General features: G+C 53.3%; 6 protein-coding genes across 6 annotated transcripts; all 6 read right to left on the bottom strand.

The window, feature by feature from the left end:
- Positions 1-2,731: 2,731 nt before the first annotated feature.
- J4E93_008066 (uncharacterized protein) lies at positions 2,732-4,011 on the bottom strand (the record flags this gene model as incomplete). The annotated part of the gene is made up of 4 exons (XM_049345968.1): positions 2,732-3,161; positions 3,211-3,409; positions 3,466-3,769; positions 3,823-4,011. The coding sequence occupies 4 exons, from the start codon at positions 4,009-4,011 to the stop codon at positions 2,732-2,734; spliced, it is 1,122 nt and encodes a 373-aa protein (XP_049196901.1).
- Positions 4,012-5,023: 1,012 nt separating this feature from the next.
- On the bottom strand, positions 5,024-5,653 carry J4E93_008065 (uncharacterized protein; the record flags this gene model as incomplete). The annotated part of the gene is made up of 2 exons (XM_049345967.1): positions 5,024-5,549; positions 5,595-5,653. 2 exons carry the CDS (start codon positions 5,651-5,653, stop codon positions 5,024-5,026), a joined length of 585 nt encoding a protein of 194 aa, XP_049196900.1.
- A 618-nt stretch (positions 5,654-6,271) lies between these two features.
- J4E93_008064 (uncharacterized protein) lies at positions 6,272-8,361 on the bottom strand (the record flags this gene model as incomplete). The annotated part of the gene is made up of 2 exons (XM_049345966.1): positions 6,272-7,360; positions 7,408-8,361. 2 exons carry the CDS (start codon positions 8,359-8,361, stop codon positions 6,272-6,274), a joined length of 2,043 nt encoding a protein of 680 aa, XP_049196899.1.
- A 4,000-nt stretch (positions 8,362-12,361) lies between these two features.
- On the bottom strand, positions 12,362-13,853 carry J4E93_008063 (uncharacterized protein; the record flags this gene model as incomplete). The annotated part of the gene is made up of 3 exons (XM_049345965.1): positions 12,362-12,550; positions 12,631-13,030; positions 13,078-13,853. The coding sequence occupies 3 exons, from the start codon at positions 13,851-13,853 to the stop codon at positions 12,362-12,364; spliced, it is 1,365 nt and encodes a 454-aa protein (XP_049196898.1).
- Positions 13,854-14,669: 816 nt separating this feature from the next.
- CIA1 (Cytosolic iron-sulfur protein assembly protein) lies at positions 14,670-16,007 on the bottom strand (the record flags this gene model as incomplete). The annotated part of the gene is made up of 1 exon (XM_049345964.1): positions 14,670-16,007. One exon carries the CDS (start codon positions 16,005-16,007, stop codon positions 14,670-14,672), a length of 1,338 nt encoding a protein of 445 aa, XP_049196897.1.
- A 527-nt stretch (positions 16,008-16,534) lies between these two features.
- On the bottom strand, positions 16,535-18,829 carry J4E93_008061 (uncharacterized protein; the record flags this gene model as incomplete). Its single annotated transcript, XM_049345963.1, has 2 exons — positions 16,535-18,256; positions 18,305-18,829. The coding sequence occupies 2 exons, from the start codon at positions 18,827-18,829 to the stop codon at positions 16,535-16,537; spliced, it is 2,247 nt and encodes a 748-aa protein (XP_049196896.1).
- Between the last annotated feature and the right edge of the window lie 5,150 nt (positions 18,830-23,979).

Below are 23,979 nucleotides of genomic sequence, written 5' to 3'. Positions count from 1 at the left end.
GTGACGGCTCTGGTATCTCTTTATTAATTAATATGACATTTTGTTACCTTCTAAACTCGCCGCGATGTAGTTCTACACATGGTGAAGTGGAGAATTCCTTGAAGAGATGTTAATGGAATGGCTACATACGGTGAAGTAGAAAAGACCTTGAAGATATCTTGATGGAATGGTAGCAAAGTCCGACACTGCTCGCTCACTCTTGAGCTCATTCCATGGGTACCCATCACTTGGGGAAAGTATATGTACTATGTTCTCAGTTTCAAGTAGCTCTATCTACCCACAATATATACAGCCACCTACTCCAGTTGCTTTGAATCACTACTACTACTACTACTACTGCGTCTATTCCAGCCCGTTCTGACCTCATTTACTTTGAAATACAATCGCTCAAAGTTACAGACGCGGACACCATATTATGGAGAATATAACGACGAACCAACAGCGCTCACCATTTTTACGTCTACCTGGGGAGCTACGGAACGCCGTGTACGCGTATATCTTCGGCATCAACGACATAGTAGTCGTTCGGCGACATGCACTAAGCATCCATCCACATCAACCCACCATCGGTCAGTGTATCCACGTCCTTGGAATCTGTCGCCAAATCCGGGCTGAAGCCACACCATTTCTCTATTCCAAATCCAGGATATTAGTAAACGAGGTTGCGGATGTGAAAAGGCTCACTACCCTCACTGGTCATGAAGACATAGTGCATATCATCATCCCATGGACAACGGCTTGGACGTTGGTTTTGTCGAACAACAGATCTTCCCCACTTGCGGATTTGGGGTTACGGCGCGATGCTATCTTTCCTTCGTTCAAGGGGCTTAGGAAGGTGTCGATTACACCCCGGCGTTACCACGAGGAAGATTCGAAGGAGAGGTTGCTGGCTTTACAAGAGCCATTTGATAACATGGAGCTGGAAGTTGTTTGGTTGCGGGAATCGATACACTGAGATAGAGACGTGGGTGTGTGAAGTGTGAAATTGAAGAATTTGGGTGATGCGCGAAGGTATACGACATATTGTATTATATTCCAATAACCGAATGCTGTGGTCGCTCTTTCACTCACCTTCACTTAATCAGCTGGTCCAAGCGCATTTGCTAGCGTGTTGAAGACCTTTCGATAACCTTTCAGCATCAGCTCGCACAATACCTTGCTTACGATACCCCCATCTAATACACTCATATCTCGACAGCGATGGAGCGCGAAGCCATGTGAGCGATACTCCGCAACTATTGGAGGCAAAATCACTGACAAGACTGCTAGCACTACCGCCAACCAATCGGGATCTCCCCTCCTCCGGCTTCCAGGCGAGCTTCGGAACCGCATATATGGTTTCGCCTTCTGTGGCAAGAACACTACCCGGAACGCCCTCCTCAGGACGTGCAAGCAGATCGAGCACGAGTCGAAGCCAATCTACTACTCTCACATCACCATTTCCGTATACGACTTCAACGAGTTTGACTCCATCACTGCTGATGTGAGGATAATTATACTCGCGATGATAAAGTCAGTCCGCACAGGGGCCTATCCGACAGGAAAAATGGCGGTCACCATTCTTGAAGATACCGACCGAGGTAGCCTAGCCATCATCGAATACAAAAACAGCGCGGACTGTCTTCCGGGGCTAAAGTATTGGCACGTGGGTGGGCGTGTCCATGCAACGCATCATAAGAAAGTGGTGGAAGGGATCAGGAAGTTGATGCACAGTGACGTAGAGGTCACCTTTGATACCGACTTTGATACGACAGAGGATTACGATTTCTAGGGGGTGTCTGATGGACATGTCGCCTTTGCGTTACTGAATATGTAGGAAAACTGCTTTTCCTTGCAGTCGTCGACGGCTTAGCGGGATACTATAAGTAGCTTGAAATGGCGGAGTGAATGCGGAGGGCAAGCGAGGTAGCCACGTGCACTAGCGCGACCTTGTACCGTAACAACCACCCGGTCACACTTGACAATCTCTTTCTCTTTCCCACTCCAGTCACAGCAAACAAACTCTCTGACTGATTTCATTACTGCGCAAGCTTATTCGTGAAGCGACAATGGATTTCGACAGCATGTAAGAGACAGCGACAGTGAAGTGTCGACTGCAAACTGACAAATTACAACAGCACCGCTGCGAACCAGCGCAACTCACCTCTTCTGCGCCTTCCGGCCGAGCTTCGCAACAAGATATACCTTTACGCCTTCGATAACAACCATATATATATCGCTCCGAAAGTTATCCGCCACAAATTCCTAGGCCCCAATATCTCGCCTTACCCGATGAGCTTAGCGCAAACCTGCACTCAGTGCCGTCACGAAGCCCTTCCCTACTTCTGGCAGAACACCGTCTTCCACCTGATATACAACAGAATGGACCATCTTGTACGCGATACGAGCCAGAGTATGCGTAATCGGATTGAGGTTGTCCGCCCCAATTATAGTGTTTCTTGGGATCTCCAGAAGAACTCGCGTTGTTACGAAGGGGCGTTTGGTAGGGTACAGAAGGTCATCATGGCACATAATCGGTGTCCGTGGCCCCCGAGAATGATAAAGAGGACGTTAATTGAGGTCGTGAAGGAGGCTTATGGGAGAGACGCTGAACTTGTTGACGTGTATGGCAAACGCTATGTGGAGTTCTGAGCATGGAAACGCGGGAATGACCTCCGTCAGGCTCATTCTCGATATGATAGAGGGGCGTTCAAGGGCTGACTATACCCTCACGAGCTAAAAGTACATCCCATCAAGCAGACTCAACATCAACAGTATACGTCCTATCATGATAAATCCTCTTATCGTTCATCGGCGCCGTGCTCTTATCCGACGCGCCATCGTGTATCCTCTCCCAAGCATCCTGATCGCGCCCATGATGCACAGCCGACAAGCTGAAGCCATGATCCGAGGGGCCGTGGTAGCTGTCTCCACCTCTTTGTCGGCGCGACCGACCGCCTGCAGTGATGGTTGTTGCGACGCGATGCTTGCTGTTCGGGTCGGTGCTGTTGTCGCGGTCGTTCTGGAAATAGTGGCGCAGGGCTGGGAGGGAAGATGCGAAGCAGCCGATGCCTGTTTCGACGTTCGAGCAGAGGACGATGTGGGCGACCCAGAAGGGGAGGTTGGTCTGGGATTCGAATTTGTTGACGAAGGGGATGCGTATCATGGTGATGATTGATGCGCTGGTGTTGTTAGTGATGGTTCGTGTTGCTTTGATGATTGAGGACTTACAGTGAGGCGAACGATAGTAACCCGAATGCTTGGAGCTTCGATTGTCTCTTCATCTGCGTGTTCCACAGGATGATGGCCGGCACAACTACTAGGGCCATGTCGGTCAAGATCGTCGACACCGTCGCAGTGTGCGCGATGATAAGAAAGGTCTCCGCAGAAGCGCATTCTCCGTCGCCACTCATGATCAAGGTCGGAGTCCCTGTAGGTGTTAGTCAGTCTTGTCCGACCTATATATTCTAAACCAGGTGTACTCACACAAAGCGCGCACCGGCTGGCAGTAGGCCAGCGTTCCAACAAAGGTAACGAGGAAGGACGCCCATGTGACAGCGAGGAGAACCCAGACGGTAATTCTCATAGGCTTCTTGATCGACGCAATTCGCCTAATCGTGATGCACACTGAGGATTTGACGGTCGCGAGTGCAACGACGTACACCAAGATCCAGATGAGGTAGTACTTGATGGCTTCCGACTGCTGCCATGCGTTCAGATCTTCGTTCATTCTTCCTAGGCCAGCGAGGCAGCCGTAGATTGCCAGACCCGTAACGGGGATGTATGCGATCTTTGAGGTTACGTTAATATAGCACTGGTCAAATACTAGTAGTGATAACGTACCGTGCCAACAACCATGAACGCATCTTCCAAGCCGAATATCCTTTTCTTGATTCGGATATAAGTTCGCAACGCTACAGTGACGATGGAAAGGGCGAAGAAGATGGATGAAATGACGATGATCGCAAGCGGCAGACCGTCCGGTGCAATCAGCCTCGCAGAAGGATCGACATCGTTCATAGGCGCCGCCATTGTGGATTCAAGACGAATATGGATAGCAAAGCCCCAGACAGAGTATGGGCCTGCATATCGAGGACTCTGCTATTACTTTATACGACTCCGCCGAAATTGACCGCACCAGCTCCTACCCAGTTGAAGTGGATCATCGCAAATAATAGAAGACGCCTTCGACTCACGCTGATGCACCCGTTCCTCTTTCGCGCCGTTACCATCCTCACATTTCCCTGCCCGGAACCGGTTGTGACAGCCGCGAACTCGACTCGCTGCAGGGTCTGGTGCGTCATGTTCGCACCGTGCCCACGTGTAGCGGGAGGAAACATGCAGCCGCTGCGACCAAGACGACGAAAATCCTGCTAGAAAGGAGAGCTATGCGTGCTATGTAAGTAATCTGACACGTTTTGTATCCATACAGGCGACGCCATGGCGATGGTACCGAAAAACTAGCGGAGCGATCTCCCGCGCCGGTGATCCTGATGCCGGGTCTAGATGGTGGCTAGTGACCGCTAGTCGTGTCTCGAGACGGGAACCTGACTTTCCTGGTCGAATCGAGAGGGTGAAGAGCAGGTGAACCGAGTAGATGGTCCGTATTTTTGGCGCTGGTTCAGATCGTGGGTTCGGGGCGAGGTGTTGCTGCGATGGAGGTCCACTTCATGGACGGAAGAAACCGAATAGTTGCGCTACAGACCACAATTAGTACCGAACCAAGTTTTGCAGGATTCCGAGGTGGTGTAGACCTCTCTACATAGGTACGAGAGTGCAAGCCCGCTCGCCTGGAGGCACTGCTGTTCCTCACTTCATGGAGATAACAAGATGTAAGATGATGAATTTGGACGATAGTGCCTTGCGGTCAACTACTTGCGCACGCACTCAACTCCATCGTGTTCTTCGTTGTATGCAAGCTGATCCACCCAAGCATCGCTAGTCTCCGACAAGTCCGATCGCTCGTTTCCAGAATGCGGCAGCTAGAACGCATTCAATTCAAGCCATGTCATGATGCTTGTGTGGCCATGCCCGCTGAAGTTCCCTACCATCTCGGGTCAAGGCCGAATTCATGGTCCATGCAATCGACTTCGACGCCCTTGGCACGAATACAGCGCAGTATAGCGTCCTCGTCCTCATTCTTTGGTCTGAAGAAGACACCATTCACTTTAAGCTTCCGTAACAGAGGGAAATCTGCCAAGGGGTACGGGACTGGTAGTGTGGAGTCGAAGACAATCCCGTCGAAGGCTAGACCCATATTTACGTAGAGGGACGTGATACGAGCGCAGTTTGACACTCCCATGATTGACGCGACCTCGGAGAAGAAAAAGATACCGACAGGTTGTATCATACATTCATTCCAGAAGATGGAGGTAGCTTCGTGGCGAATCTGCTGGCAGATCGCGAGAACGTGGTTTGGGCGCTCGTTCCGCCAGGGCACCCGGCCGTTCCAGTCCCAGTCTGGGTCTGTCACCATTACTTTTGCATCGAAGAAAGTGTACTCGTAAATGCGGTTGCGAATCTCCCCAGGAAGACGTAAGAGAGGCGAGTTGAGTTGGTTATCGCGCGTACTAGCATGGTCAGCAGTGAAACATACAAAGGCCTTTGCTGCTTACATCTCGCTGACATCTCGGGGCGCAGATAGGTCTGCGGTGTCCTTGATGTCGGCGGCCATGCTGTCCTTGAAGAGGCTGTCTGTCGTGAACGTGAAGTGAGTCGCCTGCGTGAATTGGTGTGAGTTGCCTGCTTGGATCGCGACTGGGAGTGGGTGTAGTAAACAAAGTATCCAGCAAACGCCCTTTTGGTACTAGCTCGACGCTAGCCACCACGGTTGTAGCAGGTGCCTCTCACCACTGCGGAAAGAAGCGATGAAACCGATGACATATTAGTGATAGACTCGTCTCAGTCTATGAGAAGGGCAGCGCCGTATTTAAGAGTCATGGTGTACGAAGTGAGTGAATGGTCACATCACAGCACCAAGACCAACAGGAACAACGACATACAAATATAACGTTCATTGATATGGAGAATCCGTAATCATACTCCGCTAATGCTACATCCCGTCCGATCGCTGAACATAATAGTAACAAATCAGTCTTGTTGAACATTCTATTACAACGTATAGTGTTGCCGCAGCGCCGTGAGCATGAAAAGTGGTATCGTGAAAAAAGCAAAGAATCCAGTTACGCCAAATGTGAATTGTCGTTCAGATGAAGCCTTTTGAACGCCAGGAAACCCGATGATAGGAAGAAGAACAAGAAAGAAGGGATGTTGTACGTGTTGGTGTGGGCTGTTATTGCGGAAGCGACTGATGACAGCCATGGGCCTCCTGCCCCTTATCCAGCTTCTCACCCGTCCGCATACTCGTAGGAACAGAAGCATCTTTCTCAGCATTCGAAGCCACCTGTCGCGACTGCGATTGTGTCTGCGAAACCTGATTCGACATCGCGCTTCCATCAGTAGAAGCCGAGCGCTGGGACCCGTCTTCCTGGACATAAGCAATAGGTCCCCAAATGCGCCAATGAAGGAGTATAATATGCGTAACGCGATTAGCGAGGTCGGTCAACTTCGCGGTCTCGGGATGTAAATGCGCAAAAGCAAACGTATCGGCGATGTTTGGTCGTGAAAGCGATGGGAGAGGCGGCATGGAAGGAGATATAGAGACGAGGGCGTTGAAGAGTTCGATGGGGGAGGAGGTGCTGTGGCGGTCGACGTTGGCGAGGATCTGGGGAAGGAGCGACGCTTCGAGGCGGGAGGCGTGCCAGGAAGATCTGCGCACGAACAGGGTGCGCAGGTGTTGGTTGGCTTCGGCCATGTGGTCGAAACTGCAGGAGGGGGTTTGGCCGGCGAGGTGCGAGGCCTGGCGGAGGATTTCTAGGGAGAGGGCTTCCGAGTTGAGCATCCATTGTTGGGGGCCGTGGCCTACGGCCTCGCCCATGATGGCGGAGAGAGCGGTGCGGAGTTGTTGGCCGATGGCAAGGGTCATGGAGCCTTGGTAGCCGAGCTGTCGGGCGAGTTGTGTGTACATCTCCATGCACACCTCAAACATGACGAGATCATCAACCTCGGCTTTGAGCGATGCTAGGCGATCGTGGTCCAGGAAAAAGGTATCGGGGAAGTCACTCCGTCCATCTCGGCCGAATGTGATCGCTGTGACTGCGCGAGTGAAGACCTCTAACTCAAAACATGGGCCAGCTCGGGGTCGTGGCGAGCACTGAGGACCGAATTCATCAACGGCGTCGGTGAACCAGGATTGTGCCGTGTTGATGTTGACCCTTGCCCTACCGTGGACAAGTCTGTCGAGATGGTAGTGCTTCTCAAAGTTGACGCTGTCCTCGATCAGAAGCGTCTTCAGATTCCTGATCTGGTGGTTCGCAACGTCCTACATGGGTTAGCTTGAGCATATGTCGATAAGATGTAACGACTTACGAGTTTCATAGCCTCCAGAATGCCGAACAGCTTCCTCAGACCTTCTACGATCTTTTCGAGGTTGCGGTCCGCCTCGCCCAGTCGTGTGCAAGTGACCATCTCGTCGACAAGGATATCGCGCATCGGCGCGCAGTGCTCTTTGAGTAATTGCGCCATCCACTCTGACAAGCGACCCAGATCACACACTCCTCGCTCAATAGCTTGCATCAGCATGGGAACGTCGAGATGCTCGTCCACTCTGGAATGGTCGCGATCGGGAACCAGACTCTTGAGAACATCGCGGACGTTCTGGAACAATATCGGTATCCGTCGTTGTGCATATGGCGTGAAAGCTTCGACTTGGATCGGTGACAGCGGTGGTGTGCCATGGAACATGCGGTTGTATAGTACCAGCTCAGCGATCAACGCTCCCCAGTACTTGTCTGCTACTCTCTCCTTCTCTTGTCCCTTAATGCCATCGACGTTCGGTCTGAAGCTGAGGTCTCTGTCGAAGTTGACGTCATGCCGTAACTTGATGTTGGTGATGATGCTCTGAATGTCCAGCTCGCTCAACGACTGCTTGGTGACTGGCGGCAGATCTAATGCTTCGAGGAAGTTCTCTGCCAGCTCCTCACCAGACTGTTCCACCCCTGTCTCTCCAGGCATCATAACTCGTAGATAACCTGCGAGCTCTTCTGGGATGGTGGAGTGATAAAGTGATAGTGTTCGTGCTGGACTTCCATCTCTTGATCTAACCTCGACAACCGCATGCCGTGGTCCTGACGCGGTCTCTTCCATCTGTCCATCCAAGCACGTCGTAGAGCTATGCCATGACGTGGAAGCACTCCTGTCGTCGACATCCATGGCGGACCGTGAAGCAAAGCCAGGTCCGAAAGAGGAAGCTGTGTTGACAGGCTTAGTCGGCTGGGAACGCATCTCTTTCCGCCGACGGATGCTCCCGCAGTTCTGCTGCATGGTGGGCCGGGTTCTCATAAGATGACGTAGGTAGGGTGTACGACGACGGTCGAAAGCGGGAAGGTGTCGAGCGCGCGAGTGTGCGTAATGGCGACGAGGAAGCCTGGGGAAGCGAAGGCTCAAGAAAAGCGCATGGGGTTGCTACAAGCGCCAACTACCACTCGTTAGCTTACAAACTATCCAAGACAGAGCGGTTTGTAAGACACAAGCCAGAAACGTGTTCATAGGCTGTTTGACGCAGCGACGGGTGGCCGCTGGAACGAACGAGATAGCTCCCGAGTCAGACAAGCACGAAGACGCGGGATCGTGCTTAGCAAGTCGTACCTTTTCGCATGTGCCCTCGTTGGATACCAGATCAATAGGATCTCTTGTATGCCAGTCGAGGCTTATCTCATAGCAAGCAGGACAGAGTGGTCATTCGCGATGATGACAAAAACAGAAGAGTGACGATGCGAAGCGTGAAGAGACGGCTTCGTAGGAAAACCACTTTGCTGCAAAAGCAAAGTGCAACAGCGCGGAACGAGCAAAAAAACAGAGAGACAGACAGGAAGGGGTACTACTGGATGGAGTAGTAGTAGAGTTGCGACAGGGCGTGCGAGTGCTGCAAGGTGACGCTGCGGAAATCAAACAACGTTTGTGTCGTTGTGGGTGGTTGTGCAAGGTCGGAGGCTGAGGTTAGGTGCGAGCGGGTGCCCTTGCATTCTTGTTTAAAAGACGGGCACAGACCTGTGACTACGTCGTGGATTATGCTCTGACCATATCTTAAATGTGCAATCCAATACTTTGGGACGTGGGAGGCGATCGCCACAGAACGACCGACGGCGTTAGGGCGTTCCGTAGGGGACCTCGGGCGTGTCTGGTGAGCGTGAAGCTGCAACGCGTGTCATCCCAGCGGCGACTGCACACCGCTAGTCAGCAGCGACGAAATTAGCAGACCTCAGACGGTCAACGCGGAGCCGCAGTAGCGCTGTCTCGCTCGCCAGACACGGTATCCGACGATGTCGTGAGGGAGCAGAATGCAGCAGATGTGCAGGCCCAGCACGCCGAGACCGCGTGCAGCCACCCGTGATTGGCTGCAGCATCGGAGAGCGCATCACGGCCGCCTCACTTATTGAAAGTAGGGCGAGCATTTGGCATCCGCGCTGCTATCCGGGGGATGAAAAGGAAATCCGGTCCCAGTCCTGTGTCTCTGTCCTCGACGCGACTGACCCAGTCTGACCGGACGCTGCATGCGCATACGTCCATGGACCAGACGCGTCGCACGTCGTGTACAGCTTCTAGACATCGCACGGTGGGTCGACGTCAGGGCGACTCACCGACGTCAGTCGTGTTCCTGGCCCCTTCGATGCCATCATGAGTCGTCCACAAGTGCGATCGTCGGACGTCCTGGCGTGCGGGCGCGGGATCCAAAGGCGACTGAAACGCAACCGCTTCATCTAGCAGCCTTGCCGCTCCGACAAACTGCCGACAGCCCAAGGACCGACTCGTTCAGAAGACCTGTCCGGTTCGTGTGTCGCAGATCGCGATGGGCAAAAGCAGAGCAGCCTCTCATGGTATGACAGATAAGCGACGGCTGGTGACGGGCGGACAACGGAGGGGCTGCTAGTAAGGAGGGCCCTGGGTGTGGAGAGGGCTCGTCGTATATCACATCGCGGGTGTGAGGCGATCTATACCGCGTGCAGCGAGTCTGGGTGGGACCAAGAGCATCTAGAAAAACGGGAGCATGGAGGGCCCCATTTATCTATAATATAGTAGGGCTGGAGACGCCGGTGTGGTTCTGAGGCAGAACCGCGCCTGCTGCTGCGCTTAGGAAGTCGCGATGTCACACGATGCACTCTCGTTGGGTCGGATTAATTATCCCTCTCGCCCGGCGCGCGCTGAGTGGTTGTCGCTCTGATGGTCGAAGGACTTGAACATGTTCGCAGACGTCCTCCGCCCGTCATGTGGTGTTTTGTTGATAATGCAGGTCCCGACGTAAGCGCAGGGAAGGCTCGTTGGTAGTGTAGTATCCTGGAAGATCATTTCGCCATCGTCAGGCACCACTCCAAAGTGCCGAACAGCCATCATGCCTCACTTCCACTCTACATCCCGGTCCAGTCACGTCGACACGTAAACCTCCCAAACCCCGCGTTGCGTTGCGATTATGAAGGGAAAAGTTTCTCAACAGCGACAACGTGTCGTCTTGCGTCAGCTTCACTACGACAACACAGTGATTAGAAACGACGAAGCAAGCCACTTCATGAGATTTTCATGGGATATCCACGGACATGTTCCTCGTTATGAGCTCCTTCTTGCTCATCTGTTGAAGAGTTTTCAGTTTGACAAAACATTTCAAAACTAGGTGTATTGCGATCATCCCGTCCCCAATGGACAACTCCAATAACGAGCACGAGATGCGATCACGCAATAGTCCTGATCAGATGCGCATACTCTACTTTCGTGCGTCTCTGGGGTGTTTCCTGCTTCAATAACCAGCGCGAGACAAGACCATGCCCCAGATTTGAGTCAACGGCGCACACTTTTCCTTCGTCATCTCCCAAAAGTTGCCACTTCAATGATCAGTGCGAGACAAGACTGAGCTCGGTATGAGTCAACGGCGCGTACCATACTATCTTTTGTTCGAGAATCTTTTCATATGTAGGATCTATCGTCCTAACCACCCCCAGGCTTTTCCCGTCCTCTACCCCTCTGAATCTACCCGCCCTATCGCATCTCCCTCGTCCACTCCGCCTCATTTCTTCTCACTCCTCCCGCCTGACAAATCTTCCATCACATCCCCCAAAACATCCAATCCACCTCACTCCACCCTCTCAAGACCCCCAGCCCCCAAATCTCCCCTTACTATACCGATCTACCCCCCTCGCATACCCTTCCCTCCTCCCCCTAACCCTCTCCTCCCTAACCCCATCCCTCCCACACTGCCTACACCAGCTACACTCGCCCTCGACCCACATCGTCTGGCTCAACCTCGCGCCTACGGGGCACGCTCGAATGGGGTTGAGCGAGCGAGCGTAGGGGCACAGGCGGATGTAAGGAGATGAGGGGGCTGGTGGACAGGCGCAATGAGGGTGAGTTGTGAAGGTTATGATACACATTGATGTTTGAGATATTGGATGCTGTCGAACGAGGTATGCTGGTAGAGCAGTGATGCAGATAGTTGGTTGAGAAGTGATACCCGTGAAGTAGGTAGATATATCGATATATCGATACTCGTCAGTATTTCCACGTACAACTCTCTCAAATCCAGAACACCGTATCGGCCGTGCTGTGCGTGATGACTCCTCCTTCTCCGTCCGTCCGTCGTAGATTGCGCTGGGAGTTTCGATCTTGAGTCAGCGTATGACTTCCTCTAGCAAAGTTAGGTACAGGTACATATCTTCTTCATGTACATGTTAGCATAGCAAGCCATGTCCTTTCAGCACAGCCCCGCACAACACTTTTCCGTTCAGTCAAAGATACGCGAGGACAAGGAAACGAACCAGTGCGAGGCAAAGTAGGCGATTGTCTGGTGTAACAAGCACAGCACACCACTCGTTTGGCCAGTTCCCAATCATTGTCGTTTGATCCCAACAACGAGAGCGACAGCGACAGCAAAGCAGGCATTGCGACTTCGCCGTTCATCGCCATCGTCGGAAGTAAAGGTAGGCGCAGTCGTTGAATCTTAACAAACTGTAGATAGACATCTCGCGCTATATGTTGAACTAGTAAAACTCAGATAAAAATAGAAATGGAGTTTAGTAGCACGGAACAAAGCAGAACAAGGCGGAAGAGAGGGGGGCGCAGTCAACAGCTCACAACAAGAGAAATAAGTATTATGATAATGTACGTTTTTGTCGTGCAACGGCTTTCCCACCTAGCCACGTATACACAATCCGTCGGTCGCACAAGCTATGTGGTGCTTGCTTGCTAGGTCAGAAGAAAACGTCGACCCGACTACCGCTTCGGGCAGACGTTTGCCTCCGATTTGGAAGCCCTACTATAGGTACCGATTCACAGCATCCTAAGCCGCAGTATCCATAGCCGGTTCGCTCTTCGTCTGTTTACCCGTACGACCACGGGTAACTTCCTGCTGCTGCTGCTCTCCTTTATGTTCTTTAGGTTGGGGACTCCTGGCTTCCTGTTCGTCGGAGCTGTCGTCGATGGGGGATTGCGGGCGGCTGTCGTTTAGGTTGCGGCGGGAGCGTGCCATCTAATCGAAATGTCAGTAAACCTTCCTGTAAACTATTCTCGTTCGCGGGCTTGCGAATGTGTAGGATTGATAAAACGTACCCAAGACCTCACACCACCAATCAGCCCCAAATTATACCCAGCCGCAAACTCGCTACTCTCCCTCGTATTATTCGCCCTCGGAATATCCAGGTGACTGAGTCGCGAAATCGCAGAAGGAGAACGAGCGACACTGGCTGCTTCCATGGTTTCCGCCTGCGACTGCTCGCGCGTGGGTGTGCGGGCAGGGGATGCAGGGCGACTTGATTGCCAGAACTGGCGGAAGTCTTTGCTGAGTTCCTGGCCGGTTGTTGTCCAGTTTGCTTTGATGCTATCGCGGAGCTCGGCCATGGTGCGCTTGACGTCGAGCTCGTTCTTCTTGAGCCAGGAGACGTTGAGTTCTTTGCGCGAGGTGCCGCGTTTGAGTTGGCGGTCGATGTATTGGTCGTAGTCGCGGACGATTCTGGGGTGTGTTAATATAGGCAGGAGGAATTGAGTTGGTAGACTTACTTTGTAATGATTCCTGTTGTGCTGAGACCCTCAGTTCTTTGGGTGACGAGGAACATGCCTCGCTCCTTGATGGGGCCGTAGATATCGTCACCCTCGTCTGCGCCATAGGGAAGGTCGTCGTGGGCGACGTAGTCAATGTTGTGCTTCAACAGGAACTCAGCGGTCACGATCCACGGGCAATCTTCGATAACCTCGTCGACCCATTTGCAATGGCGCACACTCTCAGCACGCTCTCTCGCCGACAGGACGGTAAGACCCTTGCGCTTATGTGTCTCCTTGTTACCAGTAACACCAACTATAAGCTGAACGTTGGGAAAGGCCGTCTTGGCCTGCTGCAGGGCGCGCATGTGGCCAATGTGGAAGAGATCGAAAACACCGTCTGCGTATATCCTGACGGGGCGTCCCTCTGGCGGCGGGTTCGTCTTGTAGCCTACGGGGTCGACAAGACCAGCTTTGGGCGGAGGCTCCATGCGCATGCTGCCAGCCTCACCACCCTCGCCGTGGTCGTCACCCGCGAGCGATGACGTGCGCCGGCTCTTCTTGCTCGCGCGCTCATCCTCGTCGGTATCCTCGTCGCCGTGGGCGCTCTTAACGCGGACCCGCTTGGTGGTGGTGCCATTAGCATCGGCCTGGCGCTCCTTCTTGGACGCGACAGCCTGGAGAACAGGGTCCTCGGCACCCTCGTCCGAGGCGTCGCGCGATGAGGGCTGCACAGCGTCCATGGCGTCTTTCTTGACCGAAGATACAGTGGTGGACCGCTTTCGTTTTGGCGGCATAGGCGTGGGGTGGAGGATGAGGCAATTACGGACAATTACGCTGCACGTGCAAACTCAAAAACTATGTTGAGAGGGCGGAGTGGTCTGTAGGTGGGAGAGTAGGAGTAGGCGTCGGGTGCGCAATGCCCAGATATGGGGGAACACGCGGGTGATAACGGTCGAGGTCGGGGCAATTATGCGCAAGCGCCAATTAGATGGGTGAGGAAGTGACGACGGCCTTGCACAGCATCGCAGACGCACACAGCAGAGACGGTGAGACAGTAGATAGACAGTAGATAGACGGTGACGGCGTGGCTAGTATAATGTTGGACACGCGTAGATTGCGTCTAGCTGCCGTCCGTAAATTCTCGCGCTTCCTTGAATCCTGATCTGATCGGCACCTTGGCATGACGCCAGTCCGCCCAACGCTCCCTGCGCCACACGCTCTTGACGCGAGCGGACTGGATGAGCGCTCCAACATGGCCCACGTGTGGCATTTCCCATCCTGATTCCTCGCATTTGCATCATTCGCATGTGACAGGGGCCTGCCAACTTCTAGACCCTGTGCTTGACATGAGAACGTGTCATCATCCCTTTACGTCGAAGTACTCAGATGTTGAGGTCAATTGGCCCTGAGATAGACATGGTATTGGCCATGATACTGAGGGACAAGAAAATTGAAGGAGCAGAGCACTGAAGATGCGAATGCTATCATTGAGACAACCGCATCCCAGCGTGCAAAACTATATACATGAAGCCTGGTTCCATGATGTCTGCTTCACAATCTCTACAAATATAATCAAGCCTCTCTCATGTTGACTTCATCTATCTCTCTTCTCACACCTTCTCAGCATCCACCTCATCCAACACCCAAACCCTCACCCCCCCGTCATCCCCCGTAGTAAGCACAACCTCCTCCTCCTCACCCCTCCTCCCCTTATCCGCCCTCTTGGCCCAGCAAACATGATTAATCTCAAAGACATCATGTCCGGAAAACAGTTCCGCAACAACCACCCACTCCGTCAATCCTCCTAATCCCTCTACATGCGCACCATCAACATCCATCCCCTCCACTCCATCCTCCGCATTGCCCCTCCACCTCTCCTTATAAACAATGACTTTCCCATCGCTACCCGCACTAACAATCATGCCCGTCCTCCGACTCCAAGAAACCGAGTAGATAGCGCGTTCGTGAACCTGCGGTAGCACCGCATCCTGATACCACTCCTCGTCGATAGCCGCCGAGCGGATGATACTAGGGACGCCCGTCTTATTACTCGCGTTGCCATCCCCTTCTTTCGCTTTCCGGCGCCATATCCGTACCGTGCAGTCGTCTGAGCACGTCGCTAGCCGCGGTCCCGATCGTTCCAACTCCGAGATATGGGATGACTGCTGTTCCGATAGTGTTGTGTCCGATGAATCCTTCCTCCAGCCCCTCCCCGCCATCCCACTCCCCTCAAACTCCGCCCACCAAACCGTCTTCTCATGCCCCTCAATCATACTCACCTGCACCCAATCATCCGCATCCTCCTTGTACAACCTAACCGTATCGTCGTAGCTCGTGCTAACCAGTAAATCTTCCTCGGGGTGCCACGCCACGCTCTTGACATCGCCGTCATGTTCCTGCAACACAGCCACGGTTTCAAAGTTATCGTCTTCGAGCTCCTCCCATATCCACACGCTCTTGTCGCGGGAGCACGTTGCTAGGTATTGCCCGCTGGGACTCCAAGCCAAGCATTTGATTTCGGATTCGTGGCCGTCGAGGATGCAGGAGAATTGGTAGTCGTCTGCGTCGTCGCGTTCGTCTCCATCACTATCCTCACCGCCAGCACCGATTCGTCTACCCGTAAAGTCCTCTTCGCGTCCTCCACCATTTTCTTCCCTCCGCCATATCCCAGCGCTAGAATCGAAACTTCCAGTCGCGAGAACACTCTGTCCCCGTGTACTCGGTTTCCAGGACACAGTCCGTACGCTGCGCTTATGCCCACCTGTTATGGAATGTAGGAGCGTGAAGGAGGTTAGACTGTAGACGCGGACGCTGCGATCGGAGCACGCAGTTGCGACGATAGGGAGAGAGGGATGTGGCGCGGACTGCCAGGTTCGCGAGTTGGAGGGCGGTGTGAGGGTTGCGAGGGGGGTGAGTTTGTGGGTTGGTGTGGTGGTGGGCGAAGACATTGTGGAGGGGGCCGCGAGAGCGGGCTGGTCGCGATGGGTGGAATGTCGATTGCGGCGGTCGATTCGAGGGTGTAATGGGATCGGGAATGGATGTATGCTGTGAGAGTATTTCCACACTGGCTAAATTGTCGGAATGACCTGCAGCAGGAGTTGAGTCAATGTTTTTGGGGTAGTTCGCGCGTGGGGCATAGAAAGTTCAGATGAGCGTCATTCGCCAAGCCTCCCACCATTGCGGGCCCGTCTGCGTTATCGGACCACTCTGGCCTTCACATGTGCATCATCTTGTTCTTGTTCAAGACATCTCCTTATTTCTTCATACATAATTTACATATTACAAGCTTTACACTTTTCTGTCAAAGCCGTGAAGCGGCTCCCAGATCCCAAACGCCATCCCATGAATCGTGAATGTCCCTCGTTGTGTCATCGCATGTCATTATGAAGGGTATTCCAATGCCAACAACACCAACGCCGGAAATGCTGCAAAAGAAAGAATTGCTGGAACGACACCATTCCACTGAGGAAAGAATCTACTTCCGGATGCCGTGGTAACCTGGCGGGCGAATCGCGTGCGGGTCACGGAACGCAGTCGTGATGGACATGAGTCGGTCTGCCAATGTCTGTTGCTCCGTCTCTGCCATGCCAACATTGGCGCGAACACCGAGATCGTGGAGCTCTACATTTGCACCCGCCTTGGTCTCGTCCACATGAATGTTCTGCGTCGAAGTAACCATGATGCCTCCCCATGGATGCGACGAAGGCTCAGCTTGGGAATGCGTGGTGCAGTTGACCAGACCCTTCTCCGAGCACGTATCTGCTTGCTGCCAGCTCAACTCCGTTGAATTTGATCGCTTCGAACGTAAACCGCGAGTCCATTTGCCGCCGCGGCTGCTGGGTGGCATTTTCGTGATGGAGGGTACGCGTCGGAGGCTGCTAAACTCCTTGTGGTTCTTTTGCGCCAGTATCGCGTGGTCGGCGCATCCTGGCTGTGACCTCAGGTACGTTTGGAAGAAGGAGAGTGGAATCGTCTTCAGTGTCAGGCTTTGCAGTGACTGCACGTAAATCTCCTTGATACCGCAGAAAGCGAAAAGGGTGGCCTGGCTGGACTCGGTCTGACCGTGCATCATGTCAATCTGCTGCGATGAAAATACTGAACGATGAAGAGTTTCTTCGGGACAGTCTCGCAGAAGTTCCATGATCCTGTTGCGGAACTTGTCGAGGAAAAGATCGTCCTCCGAGTCGGTCGCGGTCCGCTTGTTGATGCGCACCAAACAGTCGTCTAGACTGCAACCGTTAAAGGTCGTGAGGATGTTCAGCTGCCGACTGTCGAGCTCGTCGCTGCTCAGCTTCACCATCGGGATGCGGCCAGGTGTAGCTCGCGGTACGATGACGTCCAGGCCTCGCATACCGGGTTTGGGCTGCACAAGGAAGGATCCGATGTAGGTGCCTTTCTTGGGAAGGGATAGCTGCCTCTCGCTGAAAGCCTGTAGGCGCCCAACAAGGTTCTCGAGGTCATCGCGCGGGATTTGCAGGCTGCGAGCCAGATGGTCGCTGACCTGCTCGACACTCGCGAATCCGTATCCAAGGTTGTGTAGTCGATGTGCCTCGGTGGTGTCGACCTTCTTTGTAAGTACAAGCATCTGACCTCTTCCGAATAGGATGGGGTTGACCGCTCCAGCTTCTAGGTCCTTTGTCGCTACGTCTGCAGCCACGATGGTCTTGTTACCGTAGTTGCCTGTCCAGATTGCGCGGTTCATCACCGTACCCGTTGTCAAGACCTCCTCATATAGATTTCCAAGATTCTGCAGGCTCGTGTCAAGTGTCTGCGCAATCTCGTGCGCTGTGACGCAGAACAGCTCCCGGAATGTAGCCGAGTAGCTGATATCGTCATCGGCTTCCATAGACGATCGGCTGTTACTTCCGTGGGTAGGCGCTTGGAGGTATCCTGTCGCTTGTAGATGCTCTCGCATCGTGGGGATGAGATCGGAAATGCCAGTCCAGTTGCGCGATACCCTAAAGATCCATTGGAACACAGGATGCGATGTGTTGAATTCGTCGTCAAATGTTCTTTGGTGGAACTGGTGGGTGATTGTCTGACAGGGCATCAGTCCGCTTTGACTGACGAGCAGTCTTCCTTCCGGATCGAATGTGGCAATGGCAAGAACGACCTGTTGAGCTCGGTTCTTTTCCAATCGACGCTGACGCTGCTTGATGAAGCCGAGAAGGAAGCATACAGCACACGCACTCAGGCACTGGTTCTCAGTCAGCTATGTGCTTCGTTCGCAAAGTGGGTGACTTACAAGACAAAGAGAGATGATGAGGTTAGTGTTCCTCTCTTGGCCAGGTCCGTCGTGGTAGCCGCGGATTTCATACCAGGTACCAGCTGCGGCAGTCCAGTGCATTCCGCAGACGGCCAAAGCGAGTACGACGGCCACGATGATTCGTCGCCAGACGTTGTTCATCCAATGCTTGTTCCAGTGGAAGAAGAGACTGAAAGAAATGAGACAAGCGCCCACAGCGATAGACGCGGCCCCAACGACGTGTGGCCAGCTTAGGATGATCCGGTAGTTGGTAGTGCCGTTGTTTCCCAGGTAATGCATTTCTGTGACAGCCGCTCCTCCACAGACACCGCATACGCCCAGTGATGCAAACCGAACGAGAGATCCTTTGCTTCCTTTGTAGAACTTATCCGCCGCCGATAGTCCCAGGAACATGACGACCACCGGTAGGACAGCCGATACAGCAGTGTAAGTCGAACTGTAGTAGAGTTGAATCTCTTCTTCTCCGTCACCGAGCACGATCGCCCTGTTGCCGACGAAATGCATACACCAGATAGCAACCAGTCCGAACGAAACTGCGCAGCCTCCTACTTGTACCCTAAAATGGTGTTAGTGGTTGTCGTACAGCAATGTAAGCTCAGAACATACCACGACCGCCATCCTGCTCCTGAAACTCGCCGATGTAGTAACTCTACAGTCGTGAAAGCACCGATTAGGCTGACGATGTATGAACCCACAATGAGTGCAGGAAGAAAAGATATAGCGGGTCTGCTCCCCAGCGGGTACTTGATCTCGATGTCTGGGTTCAACATTACGAAGCAGTTGTTGATTTAGTGTGTTGAGATGTGTCGTACTCTCGTGAGGCTGATAATGCGCCTTACGTGAGCTTCCTCAGCTGTGAAAGCTGCACTCTGTCAGTTGGTCATGTTTGTTGCATTGATGAACGAGAGAGGTTACTCATCACTTACGTTTACAGAAGAGGAGTGAAGTGAGATGGAGTCAGCAGAGCGGAACCGCACCGGTATAATCGCCTTGGATATGTTTCTTGGATGAAGCTCGTCACAGTCAAGTGGTTTGCATCATACACCGCAGATCGACGCAGGAAGGCGATTTCGGTGTTTCGTTTTGAGGATCCAAGTAAGGAGGTGACCAGCGTCTTGTAAGCTAATGTCTTTTCGGGGTCCAATCGCGCGTATGCGGAGAGATGTGTATATGTAGGTTCTCCTCGCAGCAGTCAAAACTTAGAAGTCGATCGGAGGGGTAGCCGCTGAAAAGAGGGTTCTGCGCGTTTGTACCTGAACTCGCGCCGGTGGGTAGTGTCCCCTTCTAGACGTCCGCTGAAGTGGAGGACATAGTCTGCGCCTGATTAGTCTGGTGCGGGAGGCATGACAGCGACACCCCGTCGCACGAAGTCTCCACACTCGTCTGCTGGGACCGATCACATAGCTCCGCCCTCTCCATGCCGAGATGCCCATGGCGCCAATCCAGTTTTCCACGCCACAGCTCTGGCCCCTTCATGCAAACGACCTTGATACGGCTTGGGCCTATTAGCCTAGGTGTAGTGGCTTCGCGGCGTGGCCTCGAGTAATTTCAAAGTTCACGAATCCCGTTCGGCCTGACCTTCTAGCCACTCGCGCAGCGAACGCGGCCCGCTAGTGATGCATCTGTCCCCAACAGGCCGTGGTCTCCTGCTGTGTTACAAACGTGGCTGATGGATCTCCGAAGGACCGTGCTTTCCCTACGAATACGTGCGAGGATAGAATTCGTGAGCGGGATGTGAATTGCAAGCGACGAACAACCACCGCGGACTGCACGGCCAGAGGCGAGTGTCATGCGGCCTAGAATGGGGCCAGATGTCATCGCGAAGCTAGCGTGCAGACTCAACTCTGGTACCTTGGCCGACTGATCCCGGGTATTAAGACATATGGTACGGGTGGTAATTTGAGTTCATTCAGAACGCCAACACGGCAACGAGGGCGTCTCCGCGGGGAGGAAGCTGACGCTGATGAAGCGTGATTTGGCCAGGATGGGCATGTCGCACACGCTCTGGGCATGTTCCGCATATCCAGAGCATCGGTACAACAACCATTGATTGACTGAAACATTGTCGGTCTCCACCATGATGTAAGGTGATGGATCTTCGCAAGGCACCTTCTCGACTCGAAGCGCCCTGTCATTCCAATGGTTCTGCGCAAGCGACGAATGCCGCGCTTCAAGGCCTCGATTGTAGGGACTGCCGTGCCGTGTATATCAAAGAGGACTATACCATTAGCATGACAACAGCCAGCCATGTTCAAACCCAGGAGGCGGTTGCGAAATGCAAAGCTTTCAACCCGATGGCCCGTTCGAGTGGTAGACTCGGAAGAGCCGAGTTGACATGTGTCGCCATGCTCGCAAACCTGCCGTTGGTACGACGGCACATAACAGTAGTGAGGTGGAGACAGAGCGTGCTTTCCTCCGATCGCAGATTCTCAGGACGTGGCACGGCCTGTGCCCGATAGCCGAAATTGATCACCTCCCGTGCAGCTGGTGGGGCGCGAATCACGTTCAGAGAAGAGGTCGACGTTGGAGAGCGTACAACAGCTGCAGAACAATGTCATGCCGTCTCGCAGCTCTCGCAGGCATGTTACACGAAGAGCCGCTGACCTCCGACATACAGCAGCCGCTTTCGCTTTGCCGGCTGCTGAGTATGTGGTAACTTTCGTGAGTGTTTGCATTCCGAAACAAAACTTGGTTCGCTTAGTGCAACCTCGGCAGCGGAGGACGCGAATCATTGGACATCGGCGACGTTGAGTGACAGGAAAGTTTGGGCGGACCTGTTTACGCCACGCGGTTCACTCCGGAAATACGAACAAGACCAGTCTGTCTGGTGCAGAAGGGGTTCTGGTAGTCGAAGTTTCTTTGAGTCCGCGCCACGGCAGTTGGATCGGAGTTGAGCAATCGTTCTGTGGAGGCGCACGCCGTCAGGGACCAACTCGAGATGTACAGGTCCATTTCCTGTTGAGTGCAGGACCTGCAGGATGATGTGCAGCTTTAGCCACCAGCCAAGCAATCCTAGAGTGCAGGAGGACTCCGGAGTAAGGAAGGCCGTCTATGTACACGATTCATGCTTCGTGTTGCGAGGTTGTGGCGGTTTCTTCGAAGGGCGTTCCTGGAAGCCGTGATCTACCTACACGTGCATCACCCCATTGCTGACTCGATGGATGGTCGACGATAGGCCCATGGGGTGATTGTTCCCAAAGTCGACCCATATGCTATTGTAGAACCGGTGGCAGAATGCAGGAACGCAGGGTAGTTCCGTGAGGCTCAATAACAGAGCCGACTATGAAAAGCCACATTTAGAGTAACCGGATATAAATATCTTCGGAGCCATACCAACGACCACGTGATGCTGCCCTTCCTCAATGAAACGGGTGTTAGCTCGCTTCGGCCGAAAATCTATACAGCCGAAACTCTATCCTGTAACAACAATGCTAGTGAGCTGAAGTCCAAGTGCGACCCCTTTGTGTCTAAGAGACTAGCAGCAGATTCTCGGTATGATCAACGTCACCTTCAGCTGACATTTGATGTAAAAGTTCTTGCTCGGCGTTCGGCTGCTGTTGCGACGAAGGTTGTAAAGTCTGAGATGACGAGGCACCCGACTGCGGAACATACATGTCAGGTGTAAAGAGTGGATATGTAGCTGGGCTGCCTGGCGTATGAAGCTGTTCATTTGTTGGACACGCTGTAGTCGATGTTGCATTTGGAGAATGCGAGTCGAGGAGCAGGTCGTCATCATCGCGAACATCGAAGAGCAAGTCTGGGCTGTCAAGAGATCGCGCTTGTTGTTGGGTCGCTTGGGGACCCGCTGTCAATGCCGACTCATCCTCGAAACACTCGTGCAGGCCGTCAGCCTGGAATGATGTAGTGGGCTGAGTATGCTGCCAGGCTTGTTCCTCATCCGCGAGCATGTCGTCAGAGTCTGGCTGGGCTTGTTGAACAATAGGCGCCACACACGGTTTGATCGGGGCCATGGGTTTATCCATGAGACTTCTTTGGGACTGTACCCATAGATGGCTTGCGATGGCTGACTCGGCTTCAGCGGCCTCATAGTCAGCGTCAGGTAGTGTTGAATCTAAGCGACTTGACAAGGCTTGGTGCGCAACCATCTTCAAGTCCTTTATCTTGTCTCTTAACGAGATGGATGCTGCCTTTACGCTGCCGATTCGGCGTATGGAACAAGCAATGGTAGGTAGGAGATGAGCTCTTTGGGACAATGCCTGCTTACGAGTTAGCACTGCACACAGGATGAGAAACATCTTTCTCTCACGACAAGATATCCGGTCTTCCATATCGCAGGAACGACATCGGCCAACCCTAGGCGGAAAGTGCTCGCTTTGGCCTTCAGTCCCAGCGGGGCCTTGCTGAGAGTACCAGAAATCGACAAACGCAACGCTCCATCGACCATGCTGGCAATCTCTATCTGTTCTGGTAATTTGGGACTCGTGTGGGACTTTCGCCGCCCCGCAGAATCGTTTGTCGGTCGATTGCGCCTTCGTTTCGATATTTCGGCCTGTTCAAGTGATGCTGATTGAGTCGATACCACACCCTCTGTAGCTGGTCGTTTTCGTTTCCTGTGCGCAGAAGCCCTCGGAGCAGTTGACGTGCGGTTAATGTGTCCAGCAGGCGATAAGTCCTGGAGTTCAATCTCGTACAGAAGTGCATCAGAGTCCTCTTCTTCTAGAGTCGCTACCTTTCGCTCACCCGGGGATGAAGTCGTTCGTTTCACTGCGGGCCTCCTACGCGGGCTTGCTTCCAGAATGTCCATGCAAATGCGTATGGACAGGAGTGAGACTGACGCGATTCCCTTGGGCGGTTGAATTTCTACCGCTGGAACATCCGAGAAGAGTCGGTGACGCTTCTTTCCTTCTTGCATGCTCGTGACTGAGGAGTGGTTGATGTCCAGACGTATTGTCCCGGGGTCCATTGCGATATCTGTTCGATGCGTTGGCGTCAACGTCAACTGATCCCAGACCTACACTTTGTCAATATCATCCCAAAACAGGAGCAATTATACTCACCGGCGCACCAAGAACGGCATTTGCGAGGTCTTGCAGCTGCTTGTTAGGCAAGTGCTCATCGCGTAGACTGAGCGTCATGTCAATGTGCATGTCATGTCCACGGCTCACCCATACAGCACCAGATGTCAACGCGTCTAGATATTCGGCTGATGTTACTTGCTGTAGGTAAGTTGCATCCTGTTTTGGTGAGATGGTGATCAATGTTGTGAGCCAAAGCTCGTGATCAGTAGCAGGCGAGCTGAGCACTGCGCGCCCGAGCTCGATTGATCTCGACATTATCGTCCAACCAGACTCCGGTCTGTGGAGGAGGCGAAAGCAGCGACATGGGCATTGCAGAGATTGGTGGAGCGACGGGGTCTGAGATTGTGATGTATCGTTATCGGTGCCAAGAGATGGGTTCGGCAAGCACCCTGAGGGTTGTTGCTTCCTCGCGGGCTCGCGAGTCCTGCAACCTCCACCTCGCGTCGCAACATGAGGAGCCTCACCACCAACGCGCTTCGGCGCGTCAGTCAAGCTGCATTGCCCCAAAACACCATTTGCAGGTCTCCAGTAGCAGTCGCGGGCTCAATTGGTCGAAGACATCTTCATTGCAGCCCCTCGCGACGCACCGATGGCGTATTTCGAGAGCTCACGTCG

This window comes from Alternaria ventricosa, assembly GCF_023758065.1.
Source record: "Alternaria ventricosa strain BMP 2768 chromosome Unknown scaffold_15, whole genome shotgun sequence".
Lineage (NCBI taxonomy): Eukaryota > Fungi > Ascomycota > Dothideomycetes > Pleosporales > Pleosporaceae > Alternaria > Alternaria ventricosa.
Note: the sequence above shows the minus strand (reverse complement) of the source record. Positions and strands in the feature narration are given on the sequence as shown.